This window comes from Pundamilia nyererei, unplaced genomic scaffold (assembly GCF_000239375.1).
Source record: "Pundamilia nyererei isolate P.nyererei 1_Seehausen unplaced genomic scaffold, PunNye1.0 scaffold00330, whole genome shotgun sequence".
Classification (NCBI taxonomy): Eukaryota; Metazoa; Chordata; class Actinopteri; order Cichliformes; family Cichlidae; genus Pundamilia; species Pundamilia nyererei.
In genome coordinates this window covers 89,197-108,109 of record NW_005187731.1, presented here as the reverse complement: position 1 = coordinate 108,109, position 18,913 = coordinate 89,197, and the positions used below count along the sequence as shown (strand labels likewise).

Genomic DNA, 18,913 nt, shown 5'->3' with positions numbered 1-18,913 from the left:
TCACATGGAGCGAGGTGACATCACATGGAGCGAGGCTGACACAGACATTTACCGTCACATTCACAGCTAACCCCACTAACTGCACGTCTTTAGACTGTGAGGAGCCCACCTCCTGCTGTGAGCCAACAGTGCTGCCCACTAACTACACACAGCACACTGAGTGTGCTTTGTTCTTGTGTGCCAAATCTATTTTGTTGGCGCTAAAGTCCAGTGAAGCTGATAATTCATTTTCTTATCAACAGCAGCTGAAAAACATTTGCAGAAGCTGCAGACTTGACTTGGTTTACCACCTGCAAACACTCAGTGAGCAGCACAACACTGCACTACCAACCTCGGGTCTCCTCCACAGCCAGCTTGTCACAGATCTGTTTCTCGTAGCTGCTGAGGTGATCGAAGGCCTCCTTGTGCAGCCCGGCTTCCCTTAGGACCTGGTTCTGATACAGCAGCAGTTCACTGTACTCGTAATCCACTTTGTCAGGCGATGTCTGAAAAACAACGCACATAAAAAGGAACAAAAAATGATACATTGCCACATGGACTTGAAATGCCCATATTAGGCCGGATGTTTCACTTTGAACTTCACGTATATTATTTTTATTATTAGTAGTAATTTTCCTAGAAGGTTGGATGGACTGGACACCCCAGAGTGCACACTAATGCATCGATCAGACCTTCTGCTGCTTCTCACTACAGACAGCCAAACAGACGAGCCTAACTTCCTGGTCAGAAAAATGAAGCCCGTGCAGATGTCCCTTAAACCTGCCACCAAGTGGCAGCAAGTGTAGCTGCAGAAAGACGTGCAGACTTCCAGCAGTCGATGAGAACAAGGCTTTTTCTGCAACAGCTCGAATACTTTAAATGATCACTGCTTAGTTAAGGTCATGAAGGCCTTCTTATCCAGAGCTACTCACCTGTTGTGTTTTGCGGAATTCCTCAACAATCTTTGCAGCCATGTCAAAGTCCTCTAACAGGTGATAAGCCACTGCATAGCCGATCCAGGAAGCTCGTTGGGCTGGGCGGAGCTGTAACAGCTGGTACCGAGTCTCCTGGAGAGGGAAAGAGGCGCCATGCGCACGGAAGCAGCAATGTTAGTCCACAGCTGTCCGTGTTTACAATCCGACTTTCCGTGTTTTGACGCTAAAAAGGAAACTGACGCACGAGATCAGTTCGCCCAGTGTCAGCCTTCTACGGCCATCTTTTGATTCAGACGGTCTCATTTGTCATTCCTCACCCTGTATCCTTCCAAGTCTCTCATCTGGATCTGCAACAAGGAGAGGTCTCGGAGAATCTGCAGATTGTCCTTATCCCACTTCAGAGCGTTACGGTAACACTTGATGGCCTCGTCATACTTTTTATCTGAGCGCTGCAGCAGGCCATACACATGCCAGCCTGGCACGGTCAGAGCGTCAGAGAAAATCACGCATAAACACAGTTACCCACACGTTACACGAGTTCATATGAGAACTCAGGCAGACATTTTTCACAGGTTTCTCAGAGTGGATTCAGCAGCTGCTGTTAAGCTGAACAAAGGCAGGAGCACTGAAAGGATACAGACGTGGCTCTTGAGGTCGTTGCGCAGGCCTCGTCTCACCAGCTCGTACGCCTCCTCCTTCTTGCCCAGACAGTTGAGAGTTAAACCCTTCATGGCCAGCGTCTCTGGAGCAGGAAGGAGTGACGCATTCAGAGAAAGCTGACACGATGTGACGCATTTCACCACTCTTAAATGTTACTCTCTTCACAGAGATATGTGCAGAGAGTAATTTAGTGGCTTTTATGTTCAAAAACATTGCTCATTATATCTTTACTGAGTTTCGTCAAACTGTACAACCTCAGCAGCTTGCATTAAAAAGCCTGCACTCCTCTGGGCTCCAGGCTTTCCAGATGATGATAATAACTGATCAACTTTGGCTCACAGTCTGAATCGCAGCTCATCATGGAGGCGTTAACAGTGACGAAGCTTCCTTACTGCTTTGGACTTCATTAAAGTCTGTCTGCTCCTGAAGCCAGAGCTGGGAATGATCTTACCCTAACAGTAAGACAACATATTAGTGGTGGAGAGCAGAACTCGTCAGCCTCCTGGTAGGTGCACCTATGGCATTAATCACCTTGTTCTCAAGTTATTAGAGTTCTTCACAGGACTTTCAGACACCTTGACCTCTGACCTTGACCAAACTGTCCAGGATTATTAGTAAATACACCGATGATATCAATTTGAAACTCGGTGAGGGGAAGTTTGCGTCATCGCAGAGATATCAGCAGAACAGATACTTATGACACGCAACCATCTTATTCCCAGTTTTTGCTCAGTTACGGTTCTGTTGTTGTCGTCGGCAACATAACTAATATTGAACTTATTCTGAACATGTGACTCCACTTGGGATTTTTCAAAGTACCACAGGCAGCAACTTACAGAGCCCCGCAGGGGACATGGGAGAAAAAAAATTAAGACGGACTTTTACGAGATCTCGCAAAACAAACAAAAGTTTTAGCCGCATTCTTCGGAGGCCGCCAGCTCGAAGCCGACCGGGAGGTCGAGGCAGGGTGTGCCGGGAAAGCGGTGTTCCTCCCGGCTGTAGTAGGTCTCGACCTCCCGTTAGCTTCGAGCTAGTGGGTGTCGGATCTCCGAAAACGTCGGAGCACTTTTGCAAATATGTGATGTCTTGTAAACCGAGCAGATATCTGACGTTTACACAACTACATTCACGCCTCAAAATATCTTAAAAGTGTATTTTGTGACCCAGAAAGAGTAACATTACAACTAAGTAGCTGCCGCCATTGTTGGAATTCAACTTTTGCAAGATCTCGCAAAAGTCCGTCTTATTTTTTTTTCTCCCATGTCCCCTGCGGGGCTCCGTAGCAATTATTCCAAGCATGACATTCTTTTGGAAATGAAGACATTTACATAGAGTGCAAAAGGGTTGAGCCACCACTAATTTCTTTATTCATAGATTCAACTATCAGGGGTTCAGCTATCAATTTTATTAATTAGTACTCCATCAATAATTCCATTAATTAATCGAGTAATCAGATAAAAAAAATTCTCTCTTATTAACGAGCAATAATAAATATTCAAAAGAGCAAAGAAACGCAGGTCTTTCAGAGTGATCTGCTCTGGGTCCATTATAGAAACGGCATCCAGCTGCAAACATCTGTCAAAAAGGACCTTTCCAAATGTATTTTTGTGCATTTTAAAATTTTACATTTCCAAGAAATTATTTTCTTAATTGCAAAATTAAATACATTTTAAAAGGTCCGAGAAAAAAGCAGAATCAAAGGTCAAAGTCAAATAAAAGAATCTTAATGTAAGCATAAATAAACTGCCGTCTGTCTTCTGACATCACAGGATCTGACAGCGTTGGATCTACTGGACGACCTGGAGTGTGTCCATGTGTATGTGTGCGTTTGTAAGCCTTAGCATGTGTGGCAGCAGCAACAAAGAAAAGCAAGCAGTCTGAACTTTGGCCTGTGCTTTGATGCAAAGTGTCTGTGCTGCTGAAAACGTTATGATGGCGCAGATATTAAGAATGAATCTTAATACTAATTCAGTGTCCAAGATAACAGACCCAAAGTTTTACTGGCAACATTTTTAGTTTTGGATTTAAACTTTAGAATACTGAATGTAGGAGTTTAGAAATCAAAATCCTGCAGGCAGCCAGGCCAAACCTATTTTCCCCACAATGTAAAGTACAACATCTATCACACAGAGCGGCAGTTGTTTACAGCTGTTTAATCCCAGTGTTCCTGGATGAATTCACACTGGGATTCTGGTGCTTATTCCACTGTATAGGAGTGCAACCAAATGTACACAATGATCACTGTGTCACATTGTGTTAATATCATTAAATATCACGTCACCCCTAAAACGACTGGAGGCTGACAGCGAGCACGGTGCATCAGGTTCTTACCTCCATGCTCAGAAAACTTGGGGTTACTCAGGATCTGTTTGCAGAACTTCAGACCATTCCTGTACTGCTTGTGTTCATAACACCTCTGTGAAAAAGGACAAAGCACATTATATCAGGTGCCTGACACTGCAGCCAGTCATCTTAAGGTCCACGAACAGTACATTACTGTAGGTCTGCAAAAGAAAACACTGTTCCAGTGACTCTGTCCTTCCTCCAGCCAGCAGGAAAAGCACCACATGCTCCTAAAGCAGCATCAACAAGTCTGCGAGGATCCCCACGGCCCAGTGACGTAAATGTCATCACGGTACAGTCAGCGCAAGGGTCTGTTATTGTGACCACGCAGACCTGCCTGCAGAACATTTACAGCAGTTTTTAAGACTTTATGCTTTCTCCATATATTTCAATTCAAACCGTCATTAAAGCTTATTATTGATAATGCGTCTGATGCAGTGTAACGCCACAGCGAGGAGCTGTCAAACATGCACGCGTGTTTTCGAGTCTCTTAACTATAGCAGAAGCGGCTGACGTGTTTCGATGTGCCGGTTTTCACGTTGCTGTATTTAATAAACCGCTGCGCCTTCTTATCTATGCGACACTGTAAATGATCAGTAGAGCAGTGAGAGGAAGCTCCTCGTACCTCCATCTGGGCTGACCAGCTCCTGCAGCCGCTGGACTTAACTAGTCCAACAAGGTGCAACTGTTTTGGAAACAGACCCCAGACAAACGTGCTCATAGACGTCCGAGCCGAATACGTCCCCAAGGCCAGGCACCAGAACTACAACACGTGACTGGTTTCGCGGTGTTCCAGCTACTGCTTAATAAAACTGCCGACTTAATCGCAGTGTGTCTGGCGTAGCGAACACATCCCTAATTCACTGGCACGTCTCTTGTAGATCTCGCAACTGAAGGCTACTTGGCAAACTACCATTAGCCAGCAAGCTAACGTGATCTCGGGTATTTTAACCTACCAGAATTCTTTTGAAGAGCGCGTTCTCTTTCGGCGGCAGGGTGATTGTGGGCATTGTAGTGGCTTCTTATGTCTCTTTCGGTTTAAACATGAATAATAATGTCCTGGCTGAGGTAGAGATACCAGGCTGTTTCGATCTTTTGAGACACCTCTCTTTCTCACGTGTTGACGCCAAGGCCCCCTTCCGAGCAAAATGGCCGACGCGCTTCTCCTCCGGGTCAGCCTGTTCTGTGAGCCTGCTCACAGGTCGGAGGTGGTGGGCGAACACGCGTTTGACTGGCACCTCACCGGGCATCAGATAACACCGCAATGAAACCACGCAGTGATATTTCTTTCATTGTAGTGGTGAAGAGTAATTTCTGGATATTTAAATATAATAACTGACAAATTCATTCGTTAATTTTATTGTATAACGTAAAATTGGATTATGTCTGTATAAAGATACCAGTTTAACCATAATCAAATGTTTGTTTCCAGTAAAGGGGCAGGATGCTCCGGAGTGGTCGTTTGATTTATCGGTGATCTTGGTATCAGGTCTGACAGGAAGTTTAATCAACCGCGGTGCGAACGTGCGAGTCGAGAGGAAGGTGCTCTCTTCAGCGAAAATGACTTTCAACCGGTTGCTGTCCAGGGCTGTTTTCGTCAGCAGAGGTAAAATCACGAAAAGCTGTTAATTATCGTCGTTAAAAATTTAAGGCTACGTGATTTGGCTCGTTATTTAAAACAGTGACTGTTTGTTTTGCAGGCTGACCTTAGCTTAGCTTAGCTTAGCCTAGCATTCTGGTAGCATGAATTGGTTTTGGCTTTATAACTAAGGGGTAAAATAAAACATCAAAACTAAAGACTGGTAAAGTATTAGCAACTGCTTTCAACCCAGATTTTCAGTGCATGTTTTGTTTTGTGTAAAGATTAAAAAACAGGTCATCTCCTAATCACGGTTGGTGGTTCGATCCTTGACTTGCCAAATGTCCCTAAGCAAGATAATAAGCCCAAGTTGTTCTCCAATGTATCCGTTAGTGTGGATGTGTGTAAATGTTAGAGTTAATAAAAAGTGCTTGTATGAACAGGGAAGTAGAAAGGCGCTATATAAGAACCATCCCATTCACCGTTACTTGGACTGTATGAGTACTGGCTGCCCATACGAAGACCGTGTTTTTCATGTTGTTGTGGTTTCTCATTGTTCCAGCTGGCTGCAGGTCTGCTTTCACAAGCTCCAAGCCTGATATGACCAACCCCAACTGGTTCAGAGTGGGTCTTGCTTTTGGAACATCTGCTTTCCTATGGGGCTTGGTGAGTGCATCATTTCATATGTACACCAAGGTGCTGTTTTAGAAGTAGCTCCACTGTGAGTTGATGCAGAACTGAGGCTTTGGTCCTGAAAAAGCTGATTATGTAGTTCAATCAGGTCTGAGTGCATTCGCTGTGACTTGAGTTGTATTCAGAGTGCAGCATTCGTTTGCATAGGCTCTGTGGAGTTTAATGTTATGTGAATGCAACCTATACCAATGTCACGTAACTTAGTTTGTTGGAGAAAACGTGCTAGCCAGCAGATTGGTTTCAGAGTGTGTTACCTTAGTATTTGTTTCAGAGTTTAAGTTGGCTCACTTGATTAAAAAAAACTCAGAGTAGGGCAGGGAAATATGGCCAAAAATAGTTATCACGGTATATATTTTGAAATTTGCCATAACGATATAATTGACGATATAACTGACGCGAGACAAAGTACTTTAAAACTCCACAACTTTATTGGTGCAAAAAAAAAACATCAATGTATTTTCACTGAAACAAGCAGCTGTTTTTTATCTGCATTAAAGTTATATAAACATGTAACAGTGCAAATTCCTGTCTGACAGTTTAACCAAAAGGCATTTCCAGTGGAAACTGGCCGACACATCCTCATCACAACCATGTAGAATATCCACAACACTTAAAAAGAGGTTTTAATAGCGACTTATTTTCCAAAAAACACGGTAATAACGATGATCCGCTAGCACGCTCTACCAGACATTGTGCTTTGGTGTGTATCTGACGGACGAAAGCTAAACCAGTTCCACACCACTGAACCATTTTTACAAACCAGTTCTGGTTCGTTTCATTCAACGATCCGCTTTCGCCTTTCTCATTCTCTGTCGCCGCCGTGCTTTTTCCACCGTGCATGCGCGTTTTACCCATATTCTATCGCGATATTTCATTTTCTTATCGTTGCCCAACATTGTACCGGTATTACCGTGAAAGGTATAAAATGGCCCAGCCCTAACTCAGAGTTCCCTTCATGTCAGGGTAAACCTGCATTCTAGACTGCCTCAGACTAGATGTGGTCAGAGTTTCCCTTTTATTTGTTTCTGGTTGAATTCTGTTTAATGCATCAAACTGGAAGTTTACACTCTTGACTTGCCTTTAAATGCATGTGTTCATGTCAGGCAGAATGATTACAGAGTGATTTTCTTGAGCCTGAATCCTGGCTGGGCTGTTACCTCACAGTATGAAGGTTCCCAGTTTGAACCACAGCTGTGACCCTCTGTGTCGAGTGTGCGTGTTCTCCCTGTGCCTACAGATACTCTCTCTCTGGGCACTCCGGCTTCTTTTGACAATCAAAGTCATGCAAACTATTCTATAAGCTATAGAACAGCGGTCCCCAACCCCCGGGCCGGTCCGAGGTGCAAAAAAAGTTGGGGACCGCTGCTACAGGCTAAAAGCGTGACAAAGATGGTGCTTAGTGTTGTCTCTATGCTTGTCTTAATCTTACACAGTAGAGGGCAGCAATGAGCAGCAAGATTTTTTTTTTATTTTTTTATTGTTTTTACTGTAACATGTGTTTTGTTCTGAAGCTCGGTCCATAGTGTGTCTGGCACCTGAATTTAAGTGGTTTTAAGGATTTTTAAAAAAAATAGTTCCTTCAATGTTAGTCTTACAATCAGACATTTGACAGCCATTTCTTGTAGATCTGCGGAACAATACAGGAGTTAAGATTACGATGTGACGTATTTTAAATAGGGAATTGACAAACGCACATGTAAATGACTTGTGGCTTCTCGGCCTTCCATTTGCAGCTCTTCAAACAGCACAGCACAGACACTCATGAGTACAAAGTGAGGAATGGCCTGGAATAACCTACAAAACTCACAGGTGAGCGCCTCTAAATACTGAAATTTAAGTGGACACTACAAGTATTAAAGCTAATTTACACAAGAGCACCCTTCACAAACAACTGATAGATTTAACACTGCCTGTAAAGATGCATTTAAGAAGTAGGTTTCTAAAGTTTTTGGAACATATTTAGTGCCATCAGGTGCAGCTGACTCAAACAAGCTCTCCTCCTCACTGCCCTCGTTCAGGGGCAGGATAGCTCAGTAGGTAGAGTGGTGGCCCCATGATCGGAAGGTCGGGGGTTCAACTCCACTGAACAGCTACCCTGAGGTACCCCTGAGCAAGGTACCGTCCCTACACGCTGCTCCCCGGGCGCTGCATTGGTGGCTGCCCACTGCTTCACTGGGTGAATGGGTTAAATGCAGAGGAACTATTTCCCTATGGGGACTAACACACACACATTATAAAGTGCTCTATAAACCGTAGCCTAGCTAGCCAACAATGTAAACTCACTTACTGCTTAAGAGACAGAAGAGTGGACAGTATGCTAAACCCTTGTTGTTTTTTCTTTATTGCTTGGGGCAATTCAAAAGACTCTTAAACTGCTTTGAATGTTCTGGTCTCGTTGCTTTCCACTGCATTGCTGGTCCTGTCTGTTACCAGCACTGGCACGAGATGGCTGTAAACATGTTCTTAAACTTCACAAACAGGGCTCCGTGGTGTAAATTAGGCTTTATACATGTAATGTTTCAGTTTAAATATGAATCACTGATCAGTTATACATCTTACTATTATTATTGGTGCTGTGTAGTGGTGCAACGGATAGCGGTTGATCCGTAATCCAAACCGATCCCACTCCACGGTTCGGCCCGCACGTGATCCAAAGTTTCGAAAAAGAAGGGAAAAAAAAGTATGTGTATGGTGGCGTGGTGGGTCTGTCAAGCAACAGCTATGGTCAGCGCTGGCGGTCCAAGTGGAGGAGCAGAGGAGTTTGTGGCATTTAAGCAGCCCTTTGCTGCCCAGTCCGACCGGGCTAAAGCTGTTACAGAAGCTACTGCGGTGTTTAGCTGCAGACGGGAGGCCGTATTCTGTTGTGCAAATCAAGGTGTTTAAACTGTGATGGACGTGCTTGAGCCACGCTATGATATCCTGTTGTGCGTCCACTTTAGTGGCAAGATCGTTCAGAGCATGTATGAGCAGGAAAAGTTTAAAGTTATGGCTGAGCTGTCCCAGGCATCTTCTGTTGCCCAACTACAAACGGGTGGAGCTCCAGGTCAACGGAAAGCTACGTGACCGTGACCGCTCATTATATCACAGCGATGCAATGAGCGGTGTGTATTATTGTAGGGTCTGCCTTACAATATAAAGCGCCTTGAGGCGACTGTTGTTGTGATTTGGCGCTTTATAAATAAAATTGAACTGAGTGGTAGATACAAAGACCTATACTGCACTATATTGAACCATAATGTTTTTAATAGTTGTGTGGAATGAGTGTTGAGTTGAATGTTTTTAACAGGCAAAAAAACCTTCAATAAGTAAATAATTAAATGTTCAATTTTTGTCTTTTTTTGCCGAACCGTGAGGCTTTTGATCCGTTGCACCACTAGTGTTGTGCAGTGTGATGATATATCTAATTGTCTCTTTTCCTGTCCAGGAGGTTGTTGGTGTTGGTCTGCTTCTTTCTGGTTTGTCTCGTCCCCATTTCTCAACGTGGATTACGTGTAAATAAAAACATTTATCATGTGAACGTACTTGACTCAGTCATTTTGTACATATTGAGTTTGTTTAGATGCTACTCCCAGCAGCACTCTCATACAGTGTAGTTTTGTTTTGGTTTTGAACGTCTGCCTGAGCTGCATTCGTTCTTAGAAAAACACTGAACACAATGAAGCTTAGAAAGTAAAAGGTTTGAAGGAATTTAGCCAACATAACGGTGTTAAGACGACATTTTATTCACTTCTTGAATTCAAACCTAAAAGCAAACATGGGATTGTTTCAGTGTAAAGTTTGAAGGGAAACAAAAATGTCCCTGCAGCAGTTTAGTAGGTTGTCTGAGCTCATGACCTAAAGCAGGGGCGTCCAACGCCAGCCCTCGAGCTACTGCCCCCAGCTTTTAGATGCATCCCTACTCCAACACAGCTGAATCAAATGTTTGGATTACCTCTTCAGCATGCCATTAAGTTTGGCAAAGGCCTGGTAACAAGCCAATCATGTGGTTCAGGTGTGTCGGAACAAGGATGCATCTAAAAGCTGGGGGACGGTAGCTCCCGAGGGCTGGAGTTGGTTTATCGGTGAGTAGAGTACAATAGTTTAAACTGATCTGATTTATTTTATTTTTTTGAACTGGTGAAAGTAGTTCCATTGTGTAAGATAACATACTTCACTAGTTGGAAGCGATCTGTACTAAGCCATGCTAGCAACCATGGTTCATTTTTTTTCTTTCCATAGTTATGTTGTTACGGATTTGTTTTTTATTACCGTGTGGTGGGGGCGTGGTCTGCGGTGCCGCTGCTGGGGAGCTGAGCTTTCTCCCCTTCCACCAGCAGCTCACCCACCTCAGCCTGGGCCGGAGGTCAGCGAGTGGGAGGGACCTGCCAAGCCTGAGGAGAACTGATGGATCGATAGGCAGTGATGTCATACCTGTTGATGGCTGCAAAGGTGGCCCAACCAGTTATTAGGTTTAGGGGACAATCACTCTTTCACACAGGGCCACGTCGGTTTACATCTTTTTCCCCTTAATAATAAATACCTTCATTTAGAAAGTGCATTTTGTGCTTACTCGTGTTATCTTTGTCTAACATTTAAGTTTGTTTGATCTGCAAATTATGACGACCTGGGGTAGAAAGACACTGAAGTCTAACCCAACACTAATGTGTACCAGTTACCATAACTTATGTTTCACTGAGGGTTAATTGTGCTCAATACTGGCATGTTGAATATAAATAACAAACATGTTTAAGTTAACCAGTATAATGAATCAGAAAGTAGAATAATAGTGATTCTCATAACACGATGAGGCTGTAGAAAGACAGAGGAGGTGTGGGTGGAGATCAGACAGCAACGTGACATCAGTGAAAGACGGGTTTCTGGGTTCTTCCCACTTGTATAGATATCTATTGTTCAGTTGATTGAATTATGTTTTTTAATTAGTTTGAGTATTACTATTTGGTTTGATTTTGCTTTGCAGCGCTCCTGCTAAATTGCTTTGAAAACATTTCTTGCAATTAAAGTCTAAATTGTGGACACTAACTTTTTACCCTTTTGTGAAACAGTAAAAGTCTGAGTGTTATTCTTTATTAGTGCAAAGAGCTCTTACAGGCTACCCTGGCCATTATACATTAATCTTTCCTGCGAGCCTGCCAATCAACAGGGAGCTACCATTAACAGGTGGGACTGATAAGGTTTGACCTACAAGGCTACTCAGGTTTCTCCTTATCCAGGAAAGACACCTGGACAGTTTCACGGTAGTTGGGACTGGGCGCGTCCCCTCATCCACATCGACTCCAGCTGAACTCTGAATGGGAAAGAGCCAAAACAGATCTCTTGTGTTGGAGTTGTGGGCCCTGCAAATCGACATCCAGGGTGTTACTTCCACTACAGACACCTCAGAAAGAAAAATGCATTTTTTCCACTGTGTTTGCAAAGATGTTTCATTATACTGAGCAAGCAGCTGCTCAGTGGTAGCAGAAGAAAACAACTTTATTACAAATATTTTAATCAGCATCATTTTCATGGTTACCTGAAGATAACTTGAACATCTATTTGCATGAACTGAAGATAGCAGCCTTTACCGCGAGATCTTTAATCTGGTCAAAACAAAACAACATACTCAAATTGATAAATCTGCATATGCAACATGTGGAAAGCAGAGAGTAAAATATTTAAGCAAATCTAACCAGTTGACGTAAAAAAAAAAAAAGAGTTAACCTGGAACATTTTTGATGAACCGAGTTTTTCTGGTGATTTGTGAAATATGTGTGTCAATTAAATATTACAGCGATATTAAAATGTGGTCTGTAAATGTTTTGTTTGTGATCTCTTCCTGTCCAAAGGGAGTTTTTCCTTCCCACTGTCGCCAAAGTGCTGCTCACAGGGGGTCATATGATTGTTGGGTTTTTCTCTGTATGTATTATTGTAGGGTCTACTGTACAATATACAGCACTGAGGTGACTGTTGCTGTGATTTGGTGCTGTATAAATAAAATTGGATTGAAAAATTGAATTTTGGCTGACTACAAATATTTGTGTTACATTATACCAGACGATACAATTATTCACTCGAATTGGGAGAGGCTAGTAAGTTTTACTTCACTACATGCACTCTGTGCAATGCTAGTTTTAATTGTATAAATACCCCAAAATGTAACTGTTTCCTTAAAAAGGTTCATATGCTGACTAATCTTCTGACTGTTCTTGGCCACAAAACACTTGAAACCATCAATAACGATCACAACATGAATAAATGTAGGTTCGAGCAGAAACAATTATTTCAGTTTCCACAGCAGAAGTTTTCTGCGTAAATCAAGGACAGTTTATTAACTGAGAAAAGTTTACACATACTGCTAATTATGTGGGCAAAATATACATGTGCATAGTCAATATTTAAAAAAACAAAGTGAAAGATTATTTGCAGCCTTTTACAAAGACTGTCTTTTCCAAAATATCATTTAAGACTGGATCATATTTGAAAGGATCTGTTGTTTACCATGAAACAGAGACAAATATTTCTCCTCTAAATTCCTGAATTATTAGTTTAGCTTATTGCTCATTGAAGAGACACAAATCAACCTTTTGCCACGGGACTAACATTCTTGCAAAAATATGTCTGACAACTGGCATTTCTTCACAACAAAACAGGAAAGAAAAGACTGAATATGAAACTCTTATATCTCACTTGTAATGTAGAGGCGATTCTCCAACAGGCGCTGGAAGAACTGACGAGGTGATGCGATGCTCACGTTCTGACATGGAAAACATGAAAGTCATTGAGATAAACAAAAACAAAGTGGTTCATGAAACCTCTCAGGACGTTACTCACTAAAGCTTCAAACACAGCAGGGCCCCTAGTGAGTCCAGCGGCGTGACCAAGTATTCAATGGCTGAGACGGATGTTGAAGACAGTTTTCCACTCATCTCATTCGCAGATGGAGGACTTAAGAGTTTTAAGTATAACGTTCACCATGGTGTCATTTTCCCTCCATTTTCCGTCCTCTTTGTTTGCAAAGAGGCAAAGGCTCACAATGACCCAGGTTTCAGGCTCTTAGCAACTCCAACAGATCACTTTAGGCCAGATATTACAGCAAGAAAGGGTTTAGTCTCTGCTCACAAGACGGAAATCACAGGAAAAAACTGTCCAGGACAGTGTGGGTAAGAAAACCTGTGATATGGAAAGACAGTGTCCTATTCACAAAAAGCCACATCCCCTCAACCACTGCGGGGCGTCACAATAAATCTATTAAGGAGTGTTCCTTAAGCACAGTAGTATTTGTTTTTAAGTTCTGTGTGAGCGGCCACTGTGTTTCCATCTCCTCCTGTGTTTTCCCATGCAGTTCCACCCCTGGGCAGGACCTTGGACACTCTTACTGACCTGTTTCTCATTAAGTGACAATCAGCATGGCTGCGTTTAAGACCGGCGCGGTCATCTCTTCTTCACTGGTCCAACAGCTATCCGCGCTGGATCTCATCTCAGGTTGGAAAAAACTCTGAACCCATCCACAGCGCCACCATCTTCACAAAACTGGACCTGTGTAACCCCCACCATTCCACATCAGAGGGGGGCGGTGAATGGAAAACAGGCTTTAATATACCATTGGGTCATCCCATTCATAAATGCACCAGCAGTTTTTCAGGCACTAGTGAATGACATTCTCAGAGACTTCCTAAACCTTTTCGTGTTTGTCCAAGGATCTCCAAGAGCCTCAAATCCATGTTCACACTGTGCTTGAGTGGCTACTGGAAAATCATCTGTATGTAAAAACAGAGAAGTGCGGGTTCCATTCACCATCCGTCACTTTTCTATATTCTGGCAGGGGGACAGGTGAAGACAGACCCTGCCAAAATCCGAGCAGTCGCTGAACGTCCCACTCCTTTCACGCGCAGCCACCTTCAACATTGAATTCTGACTTGTAAATAATGGAATTTGAAATAAAGAGGTAGGAACAGAAAAGTGTAAACTTCATCCTACTCAGAATCAGAATTGAATCAGTTGTAAAAGTCAGTGACGATATCCATCCCTAGTTTACAGATCCACTGGTACGTATCCATACAGTGGGGCAAAAAAGTATTTAGTCAGCCACCGATTGTGCAAGTTCCCCCACTTAAAATGATGACAGAGGTCAGTAATTTGCACCAGAGGTACACTTCAACTGTGAGAGACAGAATGTAAAACAAAAATCCATGAATCCACATGGTAGGATTTGTAAAGAATTTATTCGTAAATTAGGGTGGAAAATAAGTATTTGGTCACCTCAAACAAGGAAAATCTCTGGCTCTCACAGACCTGTAACGTCTTCTGTAAGAAGCTTTTCTGTCCCCCACTCGTTACCTGTATGAATGGCACCTGTTTGAACTCATCATCTGTATAAAAGACACCTGTCCACAGCCTCAAACAGTCAGACTCCAAACTCCGCCATGGCCAAGACCAAAGAGCTTTGGAAGGACACCAGGAAAAGTATTGTAGACCTGCACCAGACTGGGAAGAGTGAATCTACAATAGGCAAGCAGGTTGGTGTGAAAAAATCAACTGTGGGAGCAATCATCAGAAAATAGAAGACATACAAGACCACTGATAATCTCCCTCGATCTGGGGCTCCACGCAAGATCTCATCCCGTGGGGTCAAAATGATCATGAGAACGGTGAGCAAAGATCCCAGAACCACACGGGGGGACCTGGTGAATGACCTGCAGAGAGCTGGGACCAAAGTAACAAAGGTCACCATCAGTAACACACTACAACGGCAGGGAATCAAATCCCGCAGTGCCAGACGTGTTCCGCTGCTGAAGCCAGTGCATGTCCAGGCCCGTCTGAAGTTTGCCAGAGAGCACATGGATGATACAGCAGAGGATTGGGAGAATGTCATGTGGTCAGATGAAACCAAAGTAGAACTTTTTGGTATAAACTCAACTCGTCGTGTTTGGAGGAAGAAGAATACTGAGTTGCATCCCAAGAACACCATACCTACTGTGAAGCATGGGGGTGGAAACATCATGCTATGGGGCTGTTTTTCTGCCAAGGGGACAGGACGACTGATCCGTGTTAAGGACAGAATGAATGGGGCCATGTATCGTGAGATTTTGAGCCAAAACCTCCTTCCATCAGTGAGAACTTTGAAGATGAAACGAGGCTGGGTCTTCCAACATGACAATGATCCACAACACACCGCCCGGGCAACAAAGGAGTGGCTCCGTAAGAAGCATTTGAAAGTCCTGGAGTGGCCTAGCCAGTCTCCAGACCTCAACCCCATAGAAAATCTGTGGCGGGAGTTGAAAGTCCGTGTTGCTCGGCGACAGCCCCAAAACATCACTGCTCTCAAGAAGATCTGCATGGAGGAATGGGCCAAAATAGCAGCTACTGTGTGTGCAAACCTGGTAAAGACCTATAGTAAACGTTTGACCTCTGTTATTGCCAACAAAGGTTATGTTACAAAGTATTGAGTTGTATTTTTGTTATTGACCAAATACTTATTTTCCACCCTGATTTACGAATAAATTCTTTACAAATCCTACCATGTGGATTCATGGATTTTTTTTTCACATTCTGTCTCTCACAGTTGAAGTGTACCTCTGGTGCAAATGACTGACCTCTGTCATCATTTTAGGTGGGGGAACTTGCACAATCGGTGGCTGACTAAATACTTTTTTGCCCCACTGTATATAACAGCAGGGCTGCTGAACATCAAATGACCAGCAGGTGTCAGCACTTGAGCTGTTAAACGGCGCTTCGTGTGCGCTGCCTTTGGTGAAGCAAAGCTCCCGGGGCCTTATCACACCATCACTACCTGGTTGTATACTCATTCTACTCTCTTCTCTCATTCTTCTTTTGCACACCACTTAATTTTAAATGCGGCTGCACTGACAAACTACTCTATAAGACACTCTTAAAAACAAATTGTTATTGCTATACAAATCATCACAAATTATCCACAAACGACATAGAGCAAGATCAGGAAGCACAAGTAAATATTTCCCTCCATACCACAAACATGAACTATGAAAAATGTCTGAATATAAGAACCCTTTCTGTTGACTTTCAAGTGTCTTTTATTTATGTAAAACGGAAATCGACCAAAAGTGCTTTAAAGACAGACACATTTACGTTCCAGATTCCAAAAAACTTGGTTTTGGTGTGTTTTATTGTGTTGACTAATTATTTTGGGAAGTAATAAACACATTTATTTAGTTGGTATTAAAATACATTCAGAATTTGCTAATTAATGTTTTTTTTATCTTAAATGATGACACGCTGCTCTGCCCTGTATAAGCTCCCTTTATAAGTTTAAGGTATCGGCAATACTGGTCCTCCATCACGATTTAAAAAAAAATCTCACACGCTGCTTTTTAGTGTTTTTTGTTTGTTTGCGGGTTTTTTTTTTTTTTTCAAGGAAGAACGTCGTCTTGACGTCACGGCGTACCGTGCCCTGACCTGGCTCGGTTGTGGCGAAGAGGCGGCGCGCCGGAAAGCTACAGGATAGCACGAAGGAAACACAACTTTGGGGTTTGTGTTCAAGAAAAACATTTATAGGCGTCTGCGAAGCGATTTCCGAGTAACGAAGACCCGCTGCAAACATCTTTTTATGCAAGCGAAGTAAGCGTTTTGGCCTTGGTTAACTTAGCAAACATTGGGCCCTGCTAGCGCTAGCCGTGGAACTGACTTTTCATCAGCAAAAGCAAAACAAGGTAAGGAGAGAAAACTCGAGGCATTAACATGTCAACAGATTCTGCTACCGACCAGTGCACACTGCACGTGTCATATTTGTTATAGAATTTACCTAGCGCGGGTTTAAAATGTATAATAAAAACGATGTTCATGTTGGCTAGCTATCTGCTAAATGGACTGGTTCTTATATAGCGCTAACTGCTCAACAACTCCCCTTAATGCTAGCTTCTGCTAAACAGTCGTGTTAACGCAATAAGAAAACGTTTTTACACACAAATAATGCCGCGTGGACAAAGTTACGAGCAACATTAAGTAAGATGGATGAGTCTTTATTGGAAACAGCAGAAGCATTAGCTAACAGGTTAGCTGTAGAGGTTGAAGCTTTAAGACTCGGTGACAAATAGCGGCGCCAACCTATTCAGGAAGTAAACATCAGCCTGCGTGCTGTGAACGGTCATTGTCTGATCTCACACCAGCCGGTCGTGTCAGACCTGACGGACACAGCTACTACTCTGGACTGCTACTGTTGTGAAGTGCTCATATTGGAAGTTAGCCCACAGCACCGACTCGTTTATCCTGTCCTCGGAGCTGTGTGTGTTCGGGATCTTGGCTGTGTAAACAGTGCACAGGCAGAAAAAAACTCCAAATGTTAAAAGTTGCGTTTAAAAGTAAAATAAAGTTAAAGTTGAATTTCTGCTAAACATTTAAGCTTCTCATACAAACTGAGCAACTTGAAGGTTTTGACTTTATAGAGCTGTAGTGCTCAGGCTAAGTTAGGTTGCTACTGTCTGCTACTCACAACCATAAACATTACTAATTTATCAGTTTGAATGGTAAATAAATATCAGGCAGATGAATCCATCCACAATTAATAAGTCAGTTATAAGCTGTATAATTCAAGCACGGTCTGAGACTAAGTCAGCAGCTCATCTGCATGTGTTGTTACAGCTCTTACTTCTGGAGCCTTACTGCAGATTTCTCGCTGTGTGAAACAAACCGCGGTGGCTGGAACAGCTGCAAAGTTCGCTTTTCTTTTCTTCATGTCGGAGTTTGTTGAGCGGAAGCTTCGATGAAGGACTCCCGCTCGCTTTTCCCAGTAAAAGTTTTAATGGTGATCACAGGAACAGCGCTGCTGTTTTCTGTCACTCTACCCGAGCTCAGCGTGTCGGTAACGGCTCCGCCTCTTTGCTCTCCGCGGCGTGTAAACAGACTCCACGTTAAACTATGCCAGCGTCATCATCACTGCTGCTGTTCTGTTATCAGTGTTTCTGTTGTGAAACGTTTTATTCACACGCTGCTCATGAATGCTTTTGTACTGCAGGTCTGCTTTTAGTCGCAGATGTGGGTGAAACGCTGGCGTTCATGTTGACATTGAAGCGCTACAGAGCTGTGCCTTAAACGAAGCATCCAAGCAAAGAATTTGTCCAGAAATCATTTTTATGATCGAATAATCCCAGATACTCTGAACTGTTGCAGCCCTGAAAATCACCAAAATTCAGTTTAATGAAAGAGATTTCATCCTTTATAACCACAATGTTAAAAGGAGAGCTGTGGTCAGCATGGGCTTCTTATGATCCCAACCCTGTACAGATGCAAACACTTAGGATGGGGGAAAAACATCTTATCGTGATATCTTGTATGCTGATATTGTATTGACACCAAATATGATATATTATTAAGTGAACTCTGGGAATACTCTGAATGAGAGGGCTCATCTCATCTGATAGGAGGCAACCTTTTTTTAAACAGTCAGTTTGACTTGGACTGACTGCAGTCACTCAGAGAGATTGTTGAAAGCTTGCAAATAACGTCTGTGTGAGTTATAAATACAGACAGATTGCCAACATGTTGTCATCAGTCTCAATGAGTCTTTAATAATAAGGACAAGTCGTGGGGACACGGCTCATCTGGCTGCCAGCTGTTAGTATTCTGGGTATAATCCTATAAAACAAGAAGGTTGCCAACAACAAATGTAATAGTTAAATGTGAGTTTCTGTGTATGTGGGCATCAACTAGAGCTGGGCGATAGAACGATAACGATATGTATCGCGATATAACTTTTACTCGATAGAGAAATTAA

At 42.9% G+C, this 18,913-nt stretch overlaps 3 protein-coding genes across 6 annotated transcripts in view; 2 read left to right on the top strand and 1 right to left on the bottom strand.

Moving 5' to 3' along the window:
- Positions 1-4,982, bottom strand: part of LOC102195942 (N-alpha-acetyltransferase 15, NatA auxiliary subunit-like) — a 25,608-nt gene extending 20,626 nt beyond the window's left edge. Inside the window, exons 1-6 of one of the 2 annotated variants that reach the window (XM_005751849.2) lie at positions 4,874-4,982; positions 3,906-3,990; positions 1,552-1,656; positions 1,232-1,389; positions 912-1,046; positions 332-485 (exon numbers count right to left, since the gene is read on the bottom strand). In XM_005751849.2, the coding sequence (XP_005751906.1) occupies positions 332-485; positions 912-1,046; positions 1,232-1,389; positions 1,552-1,656; positions 3,906-3,990; positions 4,874-4,927 (691 nt within the window). In that variant the 5' untranslated portion in view covers positions 4,928-4,982. Of the gene's footprint in view, positions 1-331; positions 486-911; positions 1,047-1,231; positions 1,390-1,551; positions 1,657-3,905; positions 3,991-4,542; positions 4,596-4,873 lie in introns of those variants that run through there. The other variant, XM_013915609.1, reaches the window with a different exon arrangement.
- Positions 4,803-9,706, top strand: ndufc1 (NADH:ubiquinone oxidoreductase subunit C1). 2 transcript variants are annotated; one of them, XM_005751852.2, is made up of 5 exons: positions 4,803-4,859; positions 5,350-5,523; positions 6,059-6,162; positions 7,923-7,998; positions 9,614-9,706. In XM_005751852.2, the coding sequence occupies exons 2-4, from the start codon at positions 5,478-5,480 to the stop codon at positions 7,980-7,982; spliced, it is 210 nt and encodes a 69-aa protein (XP_005751909.1). In that variant the 5' UTR covers positions 4,803-4,859; positions 5,350-5,477; the 3' UTR covers positions 7,983-7,998; positions 9,614-9,706. The 2 variants fall into 2 exon arrangements, with proteins under 2 accessions (XP_005751909.1, XP_013771064.1); XM_013915610.1 differs by lacking the exon at positions 4,803-4,859 and adding an exon at positions 5,105-5,224.
- A 6,865-nt stretch (positions 9,707-16,571) lies between these two features.
- Positions 16,572-18,913, top strand: part of elf2a (E74-like factor 2a (ets domain transcription factor)) — a 14,120-nt gene continuing 11,778 nt past the window's right edge. For both annotated transcript variants that reach the window (XM_005751848.1, XM_013915611.1), the window contains exon 1: positions 16,572-16,853. The gene's annotated coding sequence lies outside the window, so the exon portion shown is untranslated. The remainder of the gene's footprint in view (positions 16,854-18,913) is intronic.

Coding starts and splice junctions, on each gene's coding strand:
- ndufc1 (XM_013915610.1), top strand. CDS start 5,182: ATGAAACCACGCAGTGATATTTCTTTCATTGTAGTGGTGAAGA. Junction 5,225..5,349: donor TTTCATTGTAGTGGTGAAGA/GTAATTTCTGGA, acceptor GTTTGTTTCCAG/TAAAGGGGCAGGATGCTCCG. Junction 5,524..6,058: donor GGCTGTTTTCGTCAGCAGAG/GTAAAATCACGA, acceptor TCATTGTTCCAG/CTGGCTGCAGGTCTGCTTTC.